This window comes from Balaenoptera borealis (assembly GCF_965194805.1).
Source record: "Balaenoptera borealis genome assembly, chromosome: 9".
In the NCBI taxonomy this organism is placed as follows: domain Eukaryota; kingdom Metazoa; phylum Chordata; class Mammalia; order Artiodactyla; family Balaenopteridae; genus Balaenoptera; species Balaenoptera borealis.
Genome location: NC_138873.1, coordinates 70,941,703 through 70,962,474, shown reverse-complemented (window position 1 = coordinate 70,962,474; position 20,772 = coordinate 70,941,703). Strand labels below are relative to the sequence as shown.

At 40.7% G+C, this 20,772-nt stretch overlaps 2 protein-coding genes and 1 pseudogene across 12 annotated transcripts in view; 2 read left to right on the top strand and 1 right to left on the bottom strand.

Moving 5' to 3' along the window:
- The window catches only part of NT5E (5'-nucleotidase ecto), a gene marked incomplete at its 5' end in the record, with an annotated part of 45,440 nt that extends 38,448 nt beyond the window's left edge, over nt 1-6,992 (top strand). The window contains 3 exons of one of the 2 annotated variants that reach the window (XM_082405985.1): nt 541-690; nt 2,016-2,216; nt 4,995-6,992. In XM_082405985.1, coding sequence (XP_082262111.1) covers nt 541-690; nt 2,016-2,216; nt 4,995-5,158 — 515 coding nt within the window. In that variant the 3' untranslated portion in view covers nt 5,159-6,992. The remainder of the gene's footprint in view (nt 1-540; nt 691-2,015; nt 2,217-4,994) is intronic. The other variant, XM_082405986.1, reaches the window with a different exon arrangement.
- A 151-nt stretch (nt 6,993-7,143) lies between these two features.
- LOC309635124 (3-hydroxyisobutyrate dehydrogenase, mitochondrial pseudogene) lies at nt 7,144-18,027 on the top strand (annotated as a pseudogene). The gene has a single exon. The product of its transcript is annotated as a 3-hydroxyisobutyrate dehydrogenase, mitochondrial pseudogene (transcript).
- Nucleotides 18,028-18,162: 135 nt separating this feature from the next.
- Nucleotides 18,163-20,772, bottom strand: part of SNX14 (sorting nexin 14) — a 74,360-nt gene continuing 71,750 nt past the window's right edge. For all 9 annotated transcript variants that reach the window (XM_082405922.1, XM_082405927.1, XM_082405928.1 and 6 more), the window contains 3 exons: nt 20,080-20,171; nt 19,340-19,396; nt 18,163-18,382 (listed from right to left, as the gene is read on the bottom strand). In XM_082405922.1, the coding sequence (XP_082262048.1) occupies nt 18,344-18,382; nt 19,340-19,396; nt 20,080-20,171 (188 nt within the window). In that variant the 3' untranslated portion in view covers nt 18,163-18,343. The remainder of the gene's footprint in view (nt 18,383-19,339; nt 19,397-20,079; nt 20,172-20,772) is intronic.

The following is a 20,772-nucleotide window of genomic DNA, read 5'->3' as shown; positions in this document are numbered from 1 at the left end:
CCTTGATATCTGGAAAGGGGAGGACAAAATTGCCAATCTTGGGACTTCCCTGGCGGTCCAGTGGTTAGGACTCCGCGCTTCCCCTGCAGGGGGCACGGGTTCCATCCCTGGTCAAGGAACTAAGAGCCCACATGCCATGAGGCATGGCCAAAAAAAAAAAAAAAAAAAAAAAAAATTGTCCATCTTAGGTGCTGGGAAGAAACAGCTGGATAAATTCCTTTAGTGCATTTACAGGTATCCAGGATTATAGCATATGGTAAAACAAACCAACCAGACAGATATTCAAGACACTGTTGTAGTCTTCCCTGATAACGCTGTCAAAAACCGTCAGCCTCAGTGGTGGAGGGCACAGCCAGAGGCCTCTTGATTCCATTCTCCCCCTAAGTGTCAGGAACACTCAGACACAGCTGTGCTGTCCTCAGAGCCTCCCTGTGCCCCGTGCCTCCTTCCCCTGCTCCGCCAGTCCTAAAGGACACCGGTCGTGGGGTGTGCTAGCTCTCCAGCCATTTTCCTTCTCACCTCATCTGTGACTACCCTCAGGCACGATTACCTGGGAGACCCTGGCTGCTGTGCTGCCCTTTGGAGGCACCTTTGACCTGGTCCAATTAAAAGGCTCCACCCTGAAGAAGGCCTTCGAGCACAGCGTGTACCGCTATGGCCAGTCCACGGGGGAGTTCCTGCAGGTGGGCGGTAAGTCACCTTGCAAGGTGAGGTGGGCTTTCCTGCTGGTTGGTTTAGCTCCGCCCTTACCAGGACCTCCTGGTCAGGCCTGTTCGGGTTTTCGCACACCCAACACCAACGCATATAGTCTTTCAATTGCCAGACCACTGGAGTAGGTCAGGGTCAAAGCCCCAAGGCCCCGAAAATGAGCACTATTTGCCAAGTCTGATTCGGACATCGGATGATCTTCTCTGCAGGAGCTGGCCCCCCAAACTCTAAGCAGGTCAGCCACCTTGAGGTCTAGTTTCTATTAAAATCTTAGTTGCTTAAACATTCACTATTCTTCATAAAAAAAACAGAAAAAACAAAACCTTTTCTGTTCTATTGCCTGGTGATTGCCTGGAACCATACAGAAGTTCAAAGGAATGCAGTGTCCGATAAGTATTAACAAGGATGATTTCTGGGCGGGGCAGCCTGGACAAGACATAGGAACTTGGCTCTGGTTCCAGCGGGACCTGGGGCAAGCCCTCAGCCTCTCGGAGCACGGTGAGAAAATGTGCCTGCTTATCTCATGGATTGCAGTGAAAATGGAAGGAAAACAAATGCTTCCCAAGTTGTCAAGGACTTCTGAAATGCTTTCGCCAATAATTAAGTCCACAGGCCAATGAATTCAACTTTAAATTAATATGAATAATCTTGTTTGACTCTGACACCACATTCTGGCCTGTAGATAGTGGGCCGCACCTGAGGGCTGTGATTGCTTTGTGAAGTCTTCCCTCTGCAGAGCACTCCGCTGCTGGGATCGAGGGGCTGCAGAGGGTGGTGGGGTCCAGGCTGCTGCCTGTGGCGTAGCCCAGATATTCTGCGTTTTCCAGGACAGAGTGGAGGGAACACTGGGGCACTAGTGCCCCAGCACAGTGCTGGGTAGTCGTATGTTTTGTGAAAGTCACCCAAGCCCGAATTATTAACATCTCTTAGTCATCAAGATGGTACAAGGTTCTGTGCCTGTCATCTGTTCCTCATTTTCCAGAGCCACTGAACCAAGCTGCTGGACCAATTAACTCAGGATTTTAAAAAGGTCTGTTTTCTCCCTGCAGAGTCACCTCTCACCCACTCTGGGCCAGAGCCAGTTTTCCTCCCGGGGGTTCTCAGACCTCCCAGAAGGACTCAAGGATGAACCTAACCAGATAGGGTAGCTGCAATGTCACCCTCAGCTCTCTTGCTGAAATATCACTCAAGCTCAAACTAAAGGAAAACTAAGCCCAAGTGCCCCAATTCCAGATTTGGCCCTTTCTTAGAAAACAGAAATTTCCCTTTGGATCCAGTGAAAACATACAGGCTCATTTCTTTTCTAGGAATTCACGTGGTGTACGATCTTTCCCGAAACCCCGGGGACAGAGTGGTCAGATTAGAGGTTCTCTGCACCCAGTGTCGCGTGCCCAGTTACGAGCCCCTCAGGATGGATGAGGTGTACAAGGTGATCCTCCCGAGCTTCCTTGCCAGCGGTGGGGATGGATTCCGGATGATAAAGGACGAAGTGTTAAAACATGACTCTGGTGAGCACAAGTGTCTCCTCCCCTCCCTAACCCAGAGGTCCCCGAGAACAGAACTGGTCCCAAGACGCGAGCTATGCATGAAGCTCGGAGGGCAAAGCCAGAAATCTAGATCCGTCCCCACGTTGCCGACTACTTCCTGCTTTGTTTGTTGGGAAACAGCAGCACAGCCTGGGGGAATATTGCCCTGCCTCTCCCCAGCACACGTAACCCATCCACCCAAGCCCAGGGAAAAACATTTTTACATAAAAAGTGTTTTAAAACTCTTTTAAGTACATATAAGCAGCTATTTAAATTGTGAAATATCAATCAGTGTGGCACTTATAGAAAAACCACACTGCTAGAACTTTAGGCTGGATGTGGGAAACCATATTAAATCATCTAAATTTTCTTGAAGAAGCTTTAAGTGTAAACAGGTCAGGTAGGAGTGGATGGGATATGTCCCTTGCCCCGTTCTGCACAGTGGGTTGGAGCAAATTATAGGAACCACCACACTTGACCCTAAGTGATATTTCCAGCAGCAGTGAGGGTCATTATACCCCCTGCTCATTTTTAAAAATCCAACTGAGAACCACCTCCTATGCATAGAGTCCACTGCCAGTACACTACCCCTTCCGGTTCTCCAGGGCAGAAACTAGTGTGTTTACAAGACACATGCACAGCTTCCCTGCATCTGTCTCCAGCAAGGAGCTCAGCCAGGTTCCTCTTCAGCCTTATCATAGGGGACTGCCATTTTCGCTGTGTATCCCAAGGAGGGTGAAGGACAGATCCAGGGCAAAGGAGACAGCCCTTCCTGGGAGGAAAGGCGCCAGGCACTTCCACCCATCCCATGATAGGAAATGGAAAGGCAGGCTTAAAAGGTGTCCTCTCGAGCCCTGCATGAAACAAAGAAGTTGATGACTGTGCATCACCCAAGACCAGGCTGATGGGTGTTGGAGAGAAGGACCTTACATAGAAGAAGGCTGAGGAAGCCTTGGCCCTAAGGCTTCTCAACCCTGGCTATTCATTAGAATCACTTGGGGAGCATTTTAAATTAAATACCAATGCACTGGTCCCAACTTTTAAGAGATTCTGATTTACTTGGGTGGGGCAAAAGTCTCTTCCAGTGATTCTACTGTACACCCAGGGGTGAGAACCACTGCAGAGAGAAGAGTTCTTTTTTATAAGTATTATATTGATAGTAATATATTGTTTTTATTGAGGTATAATTGACATATAACATTAGTTTCAGGTGTACAACATAATGATTCAACATTTGTATACATTGCGAAATGCTCACCACAAGAAGTCTAGTTAACATCTGTCACCTCACATAATTACAAAAAAAAATTTTTTTTCTTGTAATAAGGATTTTTAAGATCTACTCTCGTAGCATCTTTCAGATATGCAATACAGTATTAGTAACTATATTCACTATACTGTACATTACATCCCCAGGACTTATTTTTTTTATAACTGGAAGTTTGTAATAACTTTTGACCCCTTTCACCCATTTTGCATCCTCACCCACCCCTGACTCCCCCCACCTCTGGCAACCACCAGTCTGTTCTCTGTATCTGAGCTTGCTTTTATTGTTGAATTCCACATAAATGAGATCATATGGTATTCCTCTTTCTCTGTCTGAATTACTTCACTTAGCATAATGTCCTCAAGGTCCACCCATGTTGTTAAAAATGGCAAGAGGCCATTTTTTTATGGCTGAAGAGTATTCCATTGTGTGTGTGTGTGTGTGTGTATATATATATATATATATATATATATCACATCTTCTTTATCCATTCTTCCACTGATGGACACTCATTTCCTTATCTTGGCTATTGTAAATAATGCTGCAATGAACATGGCAGGGGAGGCATATATCTTATCTTTTCAAATTACTATTTTCATTTTCTTTAGATAAATACCCAGGAGCGGAATTGCTGGATCATATGGTAGTTCTATTTTTAATGTCTTGAGGAGCCTCCTACTATTTTCCATGGTGGCTGCACAAATTTACATTTCTGCACACAATGCACTAGAGTTCCTTTTCTCCACATCCTCACCAACACTTATTTCTTGTCATTTTGATAACAGTCGTTCTAACAGGTGTGAGGTGATATCTCACTGTGGTTTTATTTGCATTTCCCTGATGATTAGTGATGTTGAACATCTTTCCATGTGCTTGTTGGTCATCTGTATTTGAGTTGTATACATTCTTTATATATTTTGGATATTAACCGCCCTATTAGATATATGATTTGTAGTGTGGCATTTTTAAAATAAAAGTCTGTCAGGTCCCTAGGGGTTTGTTGCAGTTACAGGTGATTAGTATTTCTTTGTCAGTTCTCCTCTCTTTTGCAAGTGAAGACTCCATTGTCTCACCATCAGTTATGTGAAAATGATTCCTGAGCAGGCAAGCCAAAAACAACAAGCCACTTTTATGTCTCAGCTAACTGATATTGACCCAGTTCCCTAATGCCCTCGGTCCGGAGTGGTTCAGAGGCATTGATGACAAGAGCCTCTATCTTGAGTCATCTCAGAGCTTAGACGATTTATTCCCCCCAATTATCCAATATTGGACAATGGGCACATTTCACATCTGGAACATGAAAAAGCAATCAGATTCTTTGCACTTATGATCGCCATTGTTCTTGTCTTCTGTGACACTTTATCCCTGCTTATGAAAGGAATATCTTCCCTCTTATATCTAATTACAAAGGACTTTCGAGAAGTACATTAGCTTTCCCCTTCTTACTGGTAATTATTTTTTCTGTAGTTAAAATAATGTATGTATTTTTCTAGGTGACCAAGATATCAACGTGGTTTCCGGATACATCTCAAAAATGAGAGTAATTTATCCAGCAGTTGAAGGTCGGATCCAGTTTTCTGCAGGAAGTCATTGCCATGGAAGCTTTTCTCTAATACTTCTTTCAGTTTTGGCAGTGATCATTGTTTTATACCAATAGCCAAAAATTCTCCTTGCCATTAATGGAACTGTATTTTTTCCGCAAGTGAGATTCAAGTCTACCTTTTAGGAACTGGCTTTGTGATGGTGCAGACCATCCTTGCAGTCTCCTAGAAGCTGAGCTTAGAAGGGCTGTAAATGAAGACTCTGACATCATCACTCAGGATCAGCAATTTAATGAACACACAGGAAAAGAAATGAAAATGGGCCCTATGAGGAGAAAGCCAACCATCTTTAGTTGACATACGCAAATTTTAATAACACTTTAGAAACAATTTTAAACCATACACATCATTTTTCTCCTTTATATCCATTCTAATCCACCAAACAACTTATGTTTACATAGAACTTTATCATTTACAAGGGAGTTTTAAGCACATTATCTTATTTGATGCCCATAACTTTCGTTGGTGGGCAAGACAGGTATTGTTTTTCCCATTTGACAGATGAGGAAACTAAAGCTCAGAAAGCACTGACATGTTTAAGGCCATACAGCTAAAAGTGACAGATCCCAGACCTGCACCTGGGCCTTCTGCCCTCAGTCCCGCACTCTTTCAATTATATCCAGTTAGTTACTGTTCAGGAAGATACTTAATGGTCTCCTCTCTTTTTAACTATCAGTAGCCCCAGACTCATGTAGAACAAGTCTCTGCTTTATTTCTGGTCTCTGTTTTTTTTTTTTCCTTTTTAGCACGTGTTGCTATAGGGTGTTTAACGGACTAAACACAGGGTGGCGTTCTCTCCCGCACCACCGTGTGCCTTTGAGGAGCTGGGAGAAGAGGTGCAGCAGATAATGGGAAAGGCCAGGAGCTGCAGAACGCAGTCAAGGGGCAGGGAGAAAGGGAAGGAAAGACCAGGACGCCCAGGACCAACAACATTATAGAAGAGAAAGAGCTAAAAGGCCATTTACACTTGTTAAATACGTATTTGCTAATGAGTAGTAGCAGAGTGCCTGACTCATGGCATTAGCTACTAATAATTTTATGAGATTCTATCAGTTCTCCCTCTGCTTCTTTCCTTCTTCTTCCTAATGGGAAGGTGTCATGAGAAGAGAACCTTCTTAGAGAAGGTGTAGCTCTAAACCTGCACCTGTCTCTCCCGAGCAAGATAACAGCACTGATTCTAGTCTCACACACTCCACCCCCTTTCCCCACTTATGGGAAATCCAGAGCGGAGCCAAGGTTGATTTTTTTAGGTGGTATACCTAAATCTAAAGTCAGCTCTGCCTCCAAATCTGAACAGTCATTCTCAGGCACAGATATGAGAACTCCTGCCTGAGAGTGTGCCCCTCTAAGTGGGTGCTCAGGAAATACCCAGACCGACGAAATAAATGATTTATGCACAAAGAACAAATACTTGCTTAAGGGGGTGGTGGGACCACGTGAGCCTACTCGTTACCATAGAAATGATTCAGTAAGAAGTGGGAGCCCTCACCTTACACAAAGAGTCAGTGAACAGCAGCTAAAGGATTGAAGAGTGAGGATGTTTCTTGATGTTTACAAATATTAGGTATTCTTGATACAAAACATACTTTTAAATTTCATAACCTCTTCATAAATGTTGCAGTAAAATAACGCCCTAGCTTCTATGCATATACAGACTGGCCATAAGTAAACAAATGTCGATAGACTAAGAGGAAAATGTCAGTAAGACTGCATTTGGGGTATATTTGCTTATGCTTGGCCAGTAAACTACGGTAAATCCTATTGGAGCACAAATTTTTAAAAAACATTTTGTAAGTTTTCTAAATATGTGTACATGTATTATTCAGTGGTTTAAGAAATGACCTAAAAACACTTTGCAATTGTAGGTTCCAAACAATAAAATTGAAGATACACTCCTTGTCTCTGGTAGTTACTTCTTCTCTCAAGCAAACACCTATAACCCAAGACAATATGACCGATGGAAAACTCTTTGCCAGTTCATCACTGGTATCACTTCCCTTGATTATAAGCCCCTTGCCATCTAATAACCCTCCCTATCCCCCTTCTTACCTCCAAAACGAGAAAAATACATGCAGTTTTTAGGTAGGAAAGAACAGTAAATAAAGGATATTTTAAGTAAGACTACTAAATTTTATGGCTTTTACGTACAGAATTTAAGACCAGTAGTGGTTTCCTAAAAATAAAAATGTTCAAGTCATACAGTGTTAGGGATTTTAATTAATTTATCTGAACTGGTTGTACATCAAGAATTTTCCTCAATTAATGCCGATGATAGAGCAGACCAGCTGGTACACCGTGATCAGACACATTAAATGCAGTTGGTGGCAGAGCTGCCCTCAGCAGTTTTCAGCAGAGTAAGCGCCCTCAGAGAGTATGTAGCCCTGTGGATACATGACTAGGCTTGCCTAAATTAGTAACGGTCTCTGATTTAGTTTCCTGGGGCTGCTGTAACCAAGTACCACAAACTGGGTGGCTGTTAAACAACAGAAATTCATCATCTCACTGTCTGGAGGCTAAAAGTCTAAGATCAATTTGGCAAGGTTGGTTCCTTCTGAGGGTTGGGAGGGAGAATCTGTTCCAGGCCTCTTCCCAGCTCTGGTTAGCCTCAGACATTCCTTGCCTTATAGATGGTATTCTCCCCATGCTTTTACATCCTTTTCCCTCTGTACATGTCTGTCACTGGGTCCAAATTTCCCCTTATACTGTATAAAGACATAGTCATACTGGATCAGGCCCACTCTAATGACTTCATTTTAATCATGTGCAAAAACCCTATTTTCTAAATAAGCTCACATTCACGGGCACACGGGATTGGGACTAAAGTCCTGCCACAAGACCTCAGCATCTTTTCAGGGGACACAATTCAACCCATAACCGTCCCCTGGATGATCTACATAATCAGCCAGGGCAGCCCTGAGGCAACCTTACAAATGAAGGGTTAAAATTAATGTTATTTTTGTGCTGGTAAAATAGGACACATTTTAGAAGTTGATTTGACTCAACCCAAGCAAATCAAAAGGAACGAGTTTTCCTAACTAATGCAGCCAAAAGCAGGAGCTTTAAACTTTTATAGCAAGCTGGGAGATCTCCAATCTCTAGTAAGGCGTACTGAGCCCTCTAAGAACCTGAATGAAATACTTTATGAAAATATTCGGTTAACAATTCGGCCCTCTAAGAACCTGAATGAAATACTTTTTGAAAATATTCGGTTAACAAGTAAGCTAGTTAGGGTATGAAGACAATTTAACTCTGACCTATGACATGGATACTGGCGTATTAAAAGCAACAATGGAGGGAATTCCCTCGCAGTCCAGCAGTTAAAAGACTCGGGCTTTAACTGCCGTGGACCCGGGTTCGATCCCTGGTCAGGGAACTAAAATCCCAAAAGCCATGTGGTGCAGCCAAAATAAATTAATAAATAAAACTGAAAAACTTCAAAAATAATAATAAAATAAAAGCAACAATGGAAATTACAGACTCATTATTCACTGGGATTTTTGGTTGCAAAAACAAAAAGTCTATCAGCAGAGACATACCAGAAGAATATTAGCTAGTCCCCAGAATCATCCAGAAGCGTGGAGAGCCAGGCCTAGAAATGGAGAGCAAGCAAGGAAAGTGAGGCATGGCTAAAATCCTGCCACGGGAAGAGCCCTCATACACCGGCCTGGTGCTGCTGGGTTCACCTCCACCACAGCTACACCCGCCAGGGCCACTGGCTGTCCTGGTGCCTCCACTCAGATGGGAGCAAATATCAAGCTGAGCCTGGTTCAGGCCCAAGCTGTCTTTCATAAAGATAAAAGAAGGCTGAGTGAGGACTCAACTCCAGCCTTTTGGCTTCCTTCAATGCCCCTTCCCCCAATTACCTTGGAATTCCTCCAAATAAAAATGTTCCAGTTTCGGACAATCAAAAGTGAGAAATGGCCCCTATGAGTAGTCTGAGAATCTCCTAGTACAACAAATATATATGAAATGATGTTAAAAATAAAAACGCTACCTTCTGAGTATGTCTTGAAAACTATGTTGCGTTCTTAACTTCCTCTCCAACAATGTACATTCACATGTATGATATCCAGATTTTTATGAAAGCCAAAATCACTCTAAAAGTAAACAACACTAAACTTTTTCTGGTACTTTAATCATTAAATAATAAGCATATTAGTAATGAAATCAGTCCCTAAGATATATTATTATTTTTTATAAAGAAAAAATAAATATGGCTAATCAAATTTCTAATTGAGCTTGAGTTTTTAATTTGATGTTGACTTTTTTTCAGATCTATACTCTACAGATGAAGTAAGGAAATCCATACACTTAAAAAATAAACAAGTCTTATCTTTCTGGTAAAATCACAATGTATTGACTTTATATGTTAACATTTATATAGCATTCCTAAAAATTTCACTAATTTATCATGTTGTGAAACTGATTTTGTGATAACTCTTGTGTCATAACTAAGAAATGCTTACAGCATCATTCCTGCTCATCTACCACACAGGTGTATTATTATCCTGCTCAAGTTTTCTTCACGTAGCCTTGCCTTATTCCTTACTGAGTATCTTATCTTTGGGTAAAAGTGGAAAGAAAAGATGTGACTATAAAACAAGAGACCCCAGACACTACTGTAGAACAAGTCATGATGAACAAACTAGTAACGTAACCTCAGTCATAACTGTTCTCTAGAATAACACCACAGATAAGGAGGCTGTTGGCTCCTTGACTATCTGATCACTGCTTCATCTACCCCTCCCTAACCCATTCAAGAAAGCCCACAATGCAAGTGAATGGGAGTAGCATTACAGGGCTAATGAGGAAGCCAATACAATTCACATTTAAAATATAAATAGAAAAAATAAATCACACAGTGACTTAAGTACTTTAAATATTATTCACTGTAATAAATTACTAGTCATCCCCTTCAAATCTAGATCAAGAGACACCAGTGGGCTCAATCCCAGAGCTGAGACAACTGCTAATCTCCACTAGATACCAGCCACAGCTTAATGCCAGAGGTCCCTTAACAGAGGGAGGAGAGTGTACAACTATTAGAAATATTAATAGACTGTAAAAATTAACACAAGTCCACGTCATTTACAAAAGATCATTAATCTATTTATTATAAGACCACATGAACATCTTTAAACTTTTCATCAATATAGAAAATTGAGGGAATTCCCTGGTGGTCCAGTGGTTCGGTCTCAGCACTCTCACTGCCGGGGCCCGGGTTCGATCCCTGGTCGGGGAACTAAGATCCTGCAAGCTGCACGGTGTGGCCAAAAAAAAAAGAAAACTGAAAGAGTGAGCACTTGGTGCAGTTCAACACAACGCAGTGCTTCAGCAGGGCTATTCTCCCTCCCTCTGGCGCTCAGCTCACCGGCCCTCCTCAACCTAAGTGTATCTGTCAGTGTCCACACAGCTGTATCTCTTATATACTTAATGTCCTTTAATTATTCAATACTTTGGCCGCATTCAGTATAACTTTTCTTGTTTTTGTGGCTATTCGGGGGAAAAAAATCAATATCAGTCTTCGTGCTCCCTTATAACTTCTCAGCAGTTAGACCTCTATAGCAGTCCCTTTCCTCTTCTCTCCAACACCTCTCTCTGCTTCCTCCTTCTCTTGAAATGCCTTTTATCTGATTCAGAAATCTGTGAGTTTGCACATGAGTCACCAGCATCCTGAGGTTAGCTGACATGATCACCTTACCTGCGGCACTGGTTCAGGATCACAGAGAGAAAGGCATGTGCCCTGGTCTCAACACGTCTTTCACTCTGGCAACAGTCATAAGAGAGGTGAGGGACCTAGATCACAGGCCACACCCCTGCCTCTTAACTCCTTGCAGGTACGTTCCACCTCAACTCACCTAGTCTTTTTGTGTCCATCCCCCCACAAACTAGTCTTTTTGTGCCCATCACCTTCTTAGTGCCAGGTGCTGCTGGACTATGCACAGGTGATACAGGGGTGAGAAAGACACATCCTGGCACCTGGACTGTTCACAGCTGAGTGGAAGTGACAGCTAAAATTAACATCTGAAAACAGAAACGCATGCATGTATTTGCCAATCTAGCATCTCTTCCCACTCCTGGAAAGAGCCCCCATTTTGGGGAGACACTGAACCTCTTCTACCCCAGGTAGTTCTGGTGGGACAGTTAACTACAGAAGCAATCTCTTGGCTCTGGTAGAAGCACATGACCTAGGCCTCACAGTTATAGTGCCTGATCATCTTGGTCTGAGTTACGGTCTAGGCAAGCCAAGACAGTAAGAATCCTTCCACAAGGTTTTATATGGGTAGAGATGTAGAGAGAGACAAGCTCCCTCTTTGCCCCTCTGTATCATCACGTGATTCCACAGTTTGTTTAACCGTTCTCTCCCACATGAAGGCATCCACAAGAATAACAGCTAACAGGACAGAAGCTGAGACAAGAAATGGACATATGTCCACAGAGAGTCCTGAGACTATTCAAGTGCTGGATAAGTCATACTGAGGGCAACTCCATTATTGCCTTTCTGTAGTTGGGTTACATGAACAAATATGTTATTTCTCTTTTCTTTTTCTAAAGCAAAGTTGAGTTGAGTTCCATCACTTACAATCAAGAGATTAAACTAGCCCACACTAGGAGAAAATGTCAGAAAGTTCCCCTGAGCACCTGTGTGTGTGGTGAGGAGGGAGGGAAGTTAAATAGGAAGAAGGGTTCAGACATTAAGTAACATGAATAAAATCCCTCAGGGAAAATTATGCAGTTTTCATTCTTGTATGACGAAAATGGATCTGACAAACTTTAGAAAATTACCTAAAACACACTTCCTCATAAAGAAATTTCAATGTCACCCATTTTTTCAGACATTTGAGCCACTTTTAAAAAATTAAGTCTCCAGGCCGTACCCATTTTCTCCGCCATGCATTGTCCCCAAATATGGATACAGTACTCCCTTCACTCCCAAGAGCAGCTAGCATAATGGTGAAGTGTTAGGTGGGCATAAATGGAGGGAGTTACAATGAAGAAGAAAACTTACAACTCAGTGTGAGATATCAATGCTCCTAAAAAGCATCGACCAAACCCATCACTTGGAGTCCTTTCTGGGGCTCCTTCTCAGCTCTCTTCGTGTTAAGCACTGAAGAGCCCCAGGGCACAGTCCTTGGACTGCTTCTCTCTTCTATTTACACTTAATCTCTCAGTGCTGTCATCCAGTTTTACATCTTGATTCTGATGACTCTCAAATTTATAACCCCTCCCATGGACTCCAGACTTATAAATACAACTGCCTCCTTGGCATCTCTGAGACGGTTAATAGGCCCCCCCAAACTTTACGTGTCCAAAAATGAATTCCTGATCTTCCCCTCAAAACACGTGCCAGTCACAATCTCCCTCAGCTCATTTAATAGACCCTTCATCGTTCCTATTGCTCAGGCAGAACCTTGGGGTCATCCTTGGCTGCTCCGTTTTTCTCAAACTCACAACCTGTCCATCAGTAAATTCTGTTGCTTAACTTAAAAACAAAAGACTTCAACTTCACGAAAACTCCACAAGTACTGCCCTGATCCAAATCACTGTCATTTCAACTGAATTACTTCACCAGCCTGCTAAACGAGCTCCCTGTCTCTACTTTTACTCTTTAGTCTGTTCTCAACACTCCCAATGCAGTAACCAAAGTAATTCTATCACAATATAGTTGCTCGCCTGCTCAAAATCTTTCCATCATACACCAGGGTAAAAGTGAGTTAACACAATGGCTTCCAAGGCCCTTTGTGATCTTGTCTCCCATCATTTCTCTGACATTATCTCCCCTCACTCACCATGATGTAGCCACACTGATCTCCTTGCTACTCTTTCTACAAAACAGGCACACTCCCACTCAAACCTTCGCACTTGCTATTTCCAAATATTTGGAATATGGGCTCCCAAGTATTTGCATGGCTTGATATCTCACCTCCTTCCGGTCTTTTCTACAATGTCCCGGACACATTATTTTAAACTGCAAACCTCTACCCATACCATTCTATTTTCCTTTTCAGTTTATTTTTCTTCTGAGCACTTGTTACTTTCTAACATACTATATACTATTTCCTTATTTATATTGTTTATATTGTCTGTCTCCCTGGGTTCGAATGTAAGCTTATAAATGCACAAATATATCCCTGGCATCTCAAACTGCCTGGCAGATAGTGAGCGCTCAATACACACATGTAGAATAAGGTGGATAAATCATGCATTATTCCTTCTCTCCTGCCTCTCTGCCACCCTCCTGACTCAGTCCAAAAGCCACACAGTCCTTTTTCTCTGGTATCAGCCACTCCAGAGAAAATAAGCAATTAAGAAAATAACTTCTCTACCTAAACACCCTTTTCATTATGCAGAGCAGTCAGACTCTTCTTTAACCCCTCTGCAACCAAAAGGCCAATTAAGTCTTCCCCAAGAAGGACAGGTGCCTTTCTCCAAAGAGTAAATTTTGTAGCCTCCCCCTTGCCACTCCCTAATATGAAGGTGATTACAATTTTTCTAATAGCATCCCTTTTCCCTCCTTGCTTTTGTTCTTCCACATCAGGAATTAGCAAACTACAGCCTAAGGGCCAAATCCTGCCTGCCACTGCTTTATGGAAGTAAGGTTTTATTGGAATACAGCCACATCCATTACTTGGAATAATACTTTAATATAATTTGATAGAAAAAAAATCATAAACATCAAATTAACAAAAAATAGTGAAATAAAAAAAACATTTTTCACTGGATTTGACGATCTTCTAGGGGCCATAGGCCTCAGGTTAAGGATTTCTCCTTACGTATCTAGCAACACTGAAGACACTACTGGATACATAAAAGAGAACATAGTCTTTGAAATGGAAGTGGAGTAGACTAGCAAGATGTTTGCTCATTCATTTAGTCAGTCGGTCATTTTTATTCTAATGTTAACCATATCTGAAGTTACAACTTGTAAATATATCATTATACAGTCTGCAAAGAACAGTGGCAAATTAGACTTCTGATATTTTTATTGTAAAATCTAATGGTTTTTAGGAAGTCAATAAATATGTTTGCTTTCAACCATTTCTCAGAATCTTCTGCTATCTACAGCTAAATGATTATACTTATAACACAAACTTATAATGTCCTTTATAAATTTCAGTGTCTTCCCATCTATTTAATTTCATATTATCCCCCAACCAGAAACAGAGAGTTATTTCTAAAAACACATTTCAAAATGTGAAACTCATGCACTACAAGACACCATAGAGATGGATAGAAAGGAATGTGCAAAGTAAAATATTTGAAATGCACCAGGGGAACTTACTTTTTAAAGGGATCCAGAGTGACCGCTTTGGGAAATAAAGGCTCCTTTCATGGGTCAACAATGACAAGAACACGAAGACTAGAGACACACCTAAGTTTGAATTCCAACTTCACTGTTCTCTCTGGCTTCATTATCCTCATCTATAAAACAGGAATAATACCATCTCATAGTTATTGGATGGTGAAATGTGATATAAAATGCCTGGCCAACAGAGAATGCATCTAGTTCCTTTCATTATGCGAATGATTTTGTATTTGTAGATTTTTATACAGCACATTTTCTTTAAATAGAGCTCACTCACTGCTATAGATTTAAATGTGTCCTCCTAAAATTCACATGCTGAAACCCTAAACCCCAGTATGACGATAGTTGGAAATGAGGTCTTCAGGAGGTAATTAAGGTTGAATTAGGTCATAAAACCTAACCCAATAGCATTTGTGGCCTTATAAGAAGAAGCAGAGAAAGATCTCTTTCTTTCTTTCTTCCCACAGGCTCCCACAAAGAGGTCATGTGAGCACACAGTGAAAAAAGGCAGCCGTCTACAACCAAGGGAAGAGGTCTCAGAATGAAACCTACCTTGCAGGCACCTTGATCTTGGACTTACCAGCCTCCAGAATTGTGAGAAATAAATTTCTGTTAAGTCACCCCATTTATGGTATTTTATCATGGTAGCCCAGGCCATTTGATACACTCATAAGAATTTTTTTCTCATCTAAATAAACAAAATACCACAATTTATAGGAAAGTAGGTGAGGATGGCATAAAAGGGCTGTACATATTTTATTCCTCCAGTTCACCATGACACTTTAAATAATAATATGCAAAATGCTATGGATTTTTAAATGTGAAGAATTAGACTGATTAATTTCCCACCTGTCCCTGAGAAACTAGTAAATGTTTAAGGCTTGGTAGTAAAGCACCAATTCAAAGAAACTCATATATAGTCTAGAACTTTTAAGCAATTAAAAAGATAATAGACCACGCACCCTAGCAGCCAGTAGGTGAGCTGGGAGCCGCGGAGGTCACCGTGGGGAGGCGAGGCGGGGACAGCATGGTAGCCTCCTTACGGCTCCGTGGAGCTGCCTCTGGCCTCCGGTACTGGAGCTGCCGGCAGCAACCGGCGGTGGCCAGCCTTGCAGCGGTGTGTTCTAGGTCAATGGCTTCTAAGACTCCAGTTGGATTCACTGGAGTAGGCAACATGGGGAAACCAATGGCAAAAAAATCTCATGAAACATGGCTATCCACTCATTATTTATGATGTGTTCTCTGATGCATGCAAAGAGTTTCTAGACGCAGGTGAACAGGTAGTGTCTTCCCCAGCAGATGTAGCCAAAAAAGCTGACAGAATTATTACAATGTTGCCCACCAGCATCGATGCGATAGAAGCTTACTCTGGAGCAAATGAAATTCTAAAAAAAGTGAAGAAAGTCTCACTCTTAATAGATTCCAGTACTGTTGATCCTATGGTTTTGAACGAATTGGCCAAAGAAGTTGAGAAAATGGGAGTAGTTTTCATGGATGCCCCTGTTTCTGGTGGTGTGGGAGCTGCTTGGTCTGGGAGCCTCACGTTTATGGTGGGAGGAGTCAAAGAAGAATTTGCTGCTGCCCAACAGCTGCTGGGGTGCGTGGGCTCCAGTGTGGCGTGTTGTGGAGCTGCTGGGACTGGGCAGGCTGCGAAGATCTGCAACAACTTGCTGTTAGCTATTAGTATGACTGGAACTGCTGAAGCGATGCATCTGGGAATCAGGTTAGGGCTTGACCCAAAACTCTTGGCTAAAATCCTAAATATGTGCTCAGGACAACGTTGGTCAAGTGACACTTATAATCCTGTAGCTGGGGTGGTGGATGGAGTTCCCTCGGCTAATCACTATCAGGGTGGATTTGGAACAACACTCATGGCTGAGGATCTGGGATTAGCACAGGACTCTGCTGCCAGCACAAAGAGCCCAGTCCTTCTGGGCACTCAGGCCCATCAGATCCACAGGATGATGTGCTCGAAGGGCTACTCCAAAAGACTTCTCATCCATGTTCCAGTTTCTATGAGACAAGGAGACGTTCTGAGTTTGCCCTTTGGCTGTGGACACTGTTGGAAACCAAACTCTATCTTGGAGCCCCTCACAGCTCACTCCACAAGTAAATGGGCTTAATCAAAGGTCACCTGTCTGCTTCTGATTGTCTAGGTCACAATAAACCCTGGGATTTTCCACCCATTTTTTTTTTTTTAATTTTTTTTTTAAATTATTTGTTTTTATTTATGGCTGTGTTGGGTCTTCGTTTCTGTGCGAGGGCTTTCTCTAGTTGCGGCAAGCGGGGGCCACTCTTCATCGCGGTGCGCGGGCCTCTCACTGTCGCGGCCTCTCTTGTTGCGGAGCACAGGCTCCAGACGCGCAGGCTCAGTAATTGTGGCTCACGGGCCTACTTGCTCCGTGGCATGTGGGATCTTCCCAGACCAGGGCTCGAACCCGTGTCCCCTGCATTGGCAGGCGGATTCTTAACCACTGCGCCACCAGGGAAGCCCTTTCCACCCATTTTTAACTGCTTATTCTTTTTATCTATTTAGCAAACACATATTATCTGAATTATTTTTTTCTGCAAGCCACTGATGGTCTCTGCTAGCTAGCTGATTGACCTTCTTCCAAAAGTTTGATTCCTGAGCACCGTCAGTTAAAACGTTGCCTACTTCAATCAGGATATTATTTACTCTACTTTACAAATAAAACCACATTTTTTTCCCATGGGATAAAACCTATCCTGGAGGAAAGAAAAGAAATCGGTGTGAGGCAAGGAGTTAGAGAAAGGGGAAGTATAGTGAATTACTCCCTGTGTCCCTCAGAAAGTTTGTCCTGCTAACCCAGTGGTGGTATTCTTGCATTCTGAGGTTACCGGTTTATTTTCCAGGAGTTGATAAAGCAAGAGAACTCCTTGCTGCATGCTATGTAACTTGAACTCTGTTACATTACCTTGTTGTGCCCCTCTTGTAACAACTCCCAATACTTAGCAAACTTATTTTTTATATTTTTGCTTCCTTGTACATTCTTACTACATTTTGACTTCAAAAGAATGACATCTTTAGAACAGTCTCAGAGCCAACGATGATATGTGCTTTAGATAATTATTATATTATCCTAAATGTAACCATATTCTTTTAATTCAAATAAATTTCTATGTTAATAATTTTTAAAAAAAGATAACAGAACTACTGGCAAAACCTTTAAAAAATTTACAATATCTAATGACCATTTTTACAAACTTTTGAAAAATATACATGAATAGTACCATTAAATGGGTTAGTTTTCCAAATTATATTTAGAGTTCCCACATTATCAGTGCCTGATACATGGCTGAAACTCAATAAATATATTCTGAATGAACACTGCATCCAATAACCAAACACAAAACGCCCACTCTTGAAAGACAAATGTGGTTGAAGGAGAAAAGCATATCATGGGAAGAAATTATGAGTAGAATTCTCAACATTGAAACTTTAAAAATAATTATTTAACTTTCCTCAAAGAATGCAGTTAATTCATATTTTTCTTTTGGAGAGACAACATAAACCAAAAATCTACCTGACTAAATTGTTTATATAAGTTTTTGGAATACAGTTATATACATTCAATGAAATGCAATTTCAATCACACACTGAATCACACAAATATCTTTAAGTACTCAGTTTTCACACCCAAAAGGGCTATATATAACCTGTCAATCATCCAGCAAGAGTAAGAAGTCCCTTGTTTGCTATGAAAAACTCATAAAGGAGGCTGTGAGACCCAATCACTTTTCATCATTATTAAGTCCGTGTTAGTCTTTATTAAAACAAACAAAATCAAAATTTCAGACACTAAATTACATGATATATACAAGAATATACAAAAGTAAAAGAAAAAACAGCACATATCTACTACACTAGCATAGCAGACATTTCAACTGGTTATTCTATCCCAAATCCAAATGCTTACATCCAGGACATCACAGAGGTAACCTCCTTTTGTACCTAAATTAAAAAGAAATCTATTTAATAGAAGAGAAAAAAACAAACCAGAGTTCATTTGTAAATTGCCTAACAGTTTCAGTGTATTAAAATCCTAACCTAAGATATTGTGTGTGTGTGTGTGTGTGTGTGTGTGTGTGTGTGTGTGTGTGTGTGTATGTATCCACAAGAAATTAGCTGGCCTATGCCACAGATAATATTTACGTTTTAGAGAGAAGAAAAATGGCAAGGTATAGTGATAGACCTCATAAAGTCTCGAGCAGAGAGGTGGAGGTTTCCTGGTACTGATTCCCATGTAAACTGAACACAAACTATCCATAACTGCCTCCCTGTTTTAATATACATTTAATACTGCCATAACTTGAAAACTTGTATTCAATAGGTAAATAGTCCAAATCTGGTTTCCTCTATGAAACTGACATTTCATTGCTGTATCACAACCTTGAATAGTTATTTCATCTGACCAAAGGGATTAGTCAAAAAATAAAAACAGTAAAAAGCAATGCTCAAAACTCAAAATCCTCAAGATTCAGTATAATAATAATATTAGCATCCTCCAATTCCAATTCATTTTGTGTTCTTGGGTTCATATAAGCGCAACTGCTTCAAAAATGCTTAAGTCTGAGTTACACAGCATTCAGTGTTGCGGATGATAGCCTGCAGAGCTTGGCCCATCCTACTGCTAGGAGGCAAACTCACACCTTCCTCTGGAAAGGCCCTACAGGGTATAGTGTCCCTGTCTGATTGTAATTGGGAAGGGAGGAAGTCAAGGCAGAGGCTATTCAGCTCCTATCTCCCAAAATCCTCTCTATGTTTGAGCATGTTGAATGAAGAAAATAAGGGTGTTCATTTTTAAAATGATCAGAATCACAAGGGTTTCCTTAATTTTTATGTCTCTAATTAAAATAAATGCCAACATACCATTAAAAACATAAAGAAAAATTGCTGCTTTTCAGTTACCTTATTGAGCTCTGGAAACAGTTCTTGTATCACAATGTCCAATAAAACATAAGTCAGCTAAAACGCCAAAAAAAAATTTTTTTAAGGCATTAGACAAAAAAACAAAACAAAAAAACCCCATAAAAACGATAAACACAAATTCAGGACTATGGTTACTGCTAAAGGGGAAGGCAGGGAATAAAACTGACAATATAAAACAAGCACAAAAGTAGTAGCTTCAATAGTATCCATAATGTTCTATTTTTAAGATGAGTTTTACATACACGAGTTCATTTTACTATTATTCCTCATAATTCATTTTATTGTTAAACATTTTATATGTAACAACAAATTGAAAGAAAACAAGCAGGATACAAAATTGTAACTGTATTAAGATCTCAACGGGCTATGTAACAGACTATAAACAGTAAAATGTTAACTGTGGTTATTCTATGTAACCTGACTGAATGATGGAATTCTTGATATTTAAATTTTTACTTTTTTCATGAATTTTTAGTATATTCCAAATTTCTATAGTGAATATATATTTATTTTAAATCAAAACAGTTCATGTTATAAAGAAAAAAAGGTAATCAGCAAAAGAGAGTTATTAACAAAGATACTTTTTCCTATCCGAATGTTTGAATTACATTGCCTTCATTTAGTATAGCATCACTTCACAGTTAATAATATACCAGACACCCTACTGTGTCATTCGCTAAACTAGCCAACACTAGTCAACCTGCTTTAATGAACTTTACCTGCTTGTTGAGAACTGGCTGCTGTAAACCGTCAAAAAGAAGTCTGATGCTTTCATACTTGGCTTCTTCACCAATACACTTGACTATCAGATCTAAACAAGAAAGCCACATGTGAAACAATTTTATATTATAAAGTGACTCATCATTTACTGGATCATAAGGTAAAATCTCCACTCTCTTTCCTGGGTATTATGCAAAAACTGTAAATTAGCATTTCCTAAATCAGTGTTCTGGCAAGAAGCTCTTGGAAAAAAGGGTTCTGTGGTCAAGTTGAGAAATGCAGTATCGGGAATCCTCCCTTTGGGAGATTCACAATGCACAATGCACACTGCAAGCTCTGGGAAATGTTGCAGTAAAGAAATCTGTTTATACTATTAAGTGATAAAAGACAGTTGGAAAATAATACATATTTTATTATCCCATTCAAGTAAAACAAACAAAATAAAATGCTAAAATTATGCACGCACATTTGTACATACACGTATAGAGATACATAAAAACTGTCTGTGAGGATTAACACCAAACGGGAGCTCGTAGCTGCTTCTGCACAGTGGGGACAGGATGGCTTCTACATTTTACTCCCTATATTTTCATAATATTTGAATATCTTAATATTTTTAATAATTAATTTAATTTTATGGTGAACATAGACTCTCTTCAATGAATATGACCACTTTATTTCTGTAGTTTTTG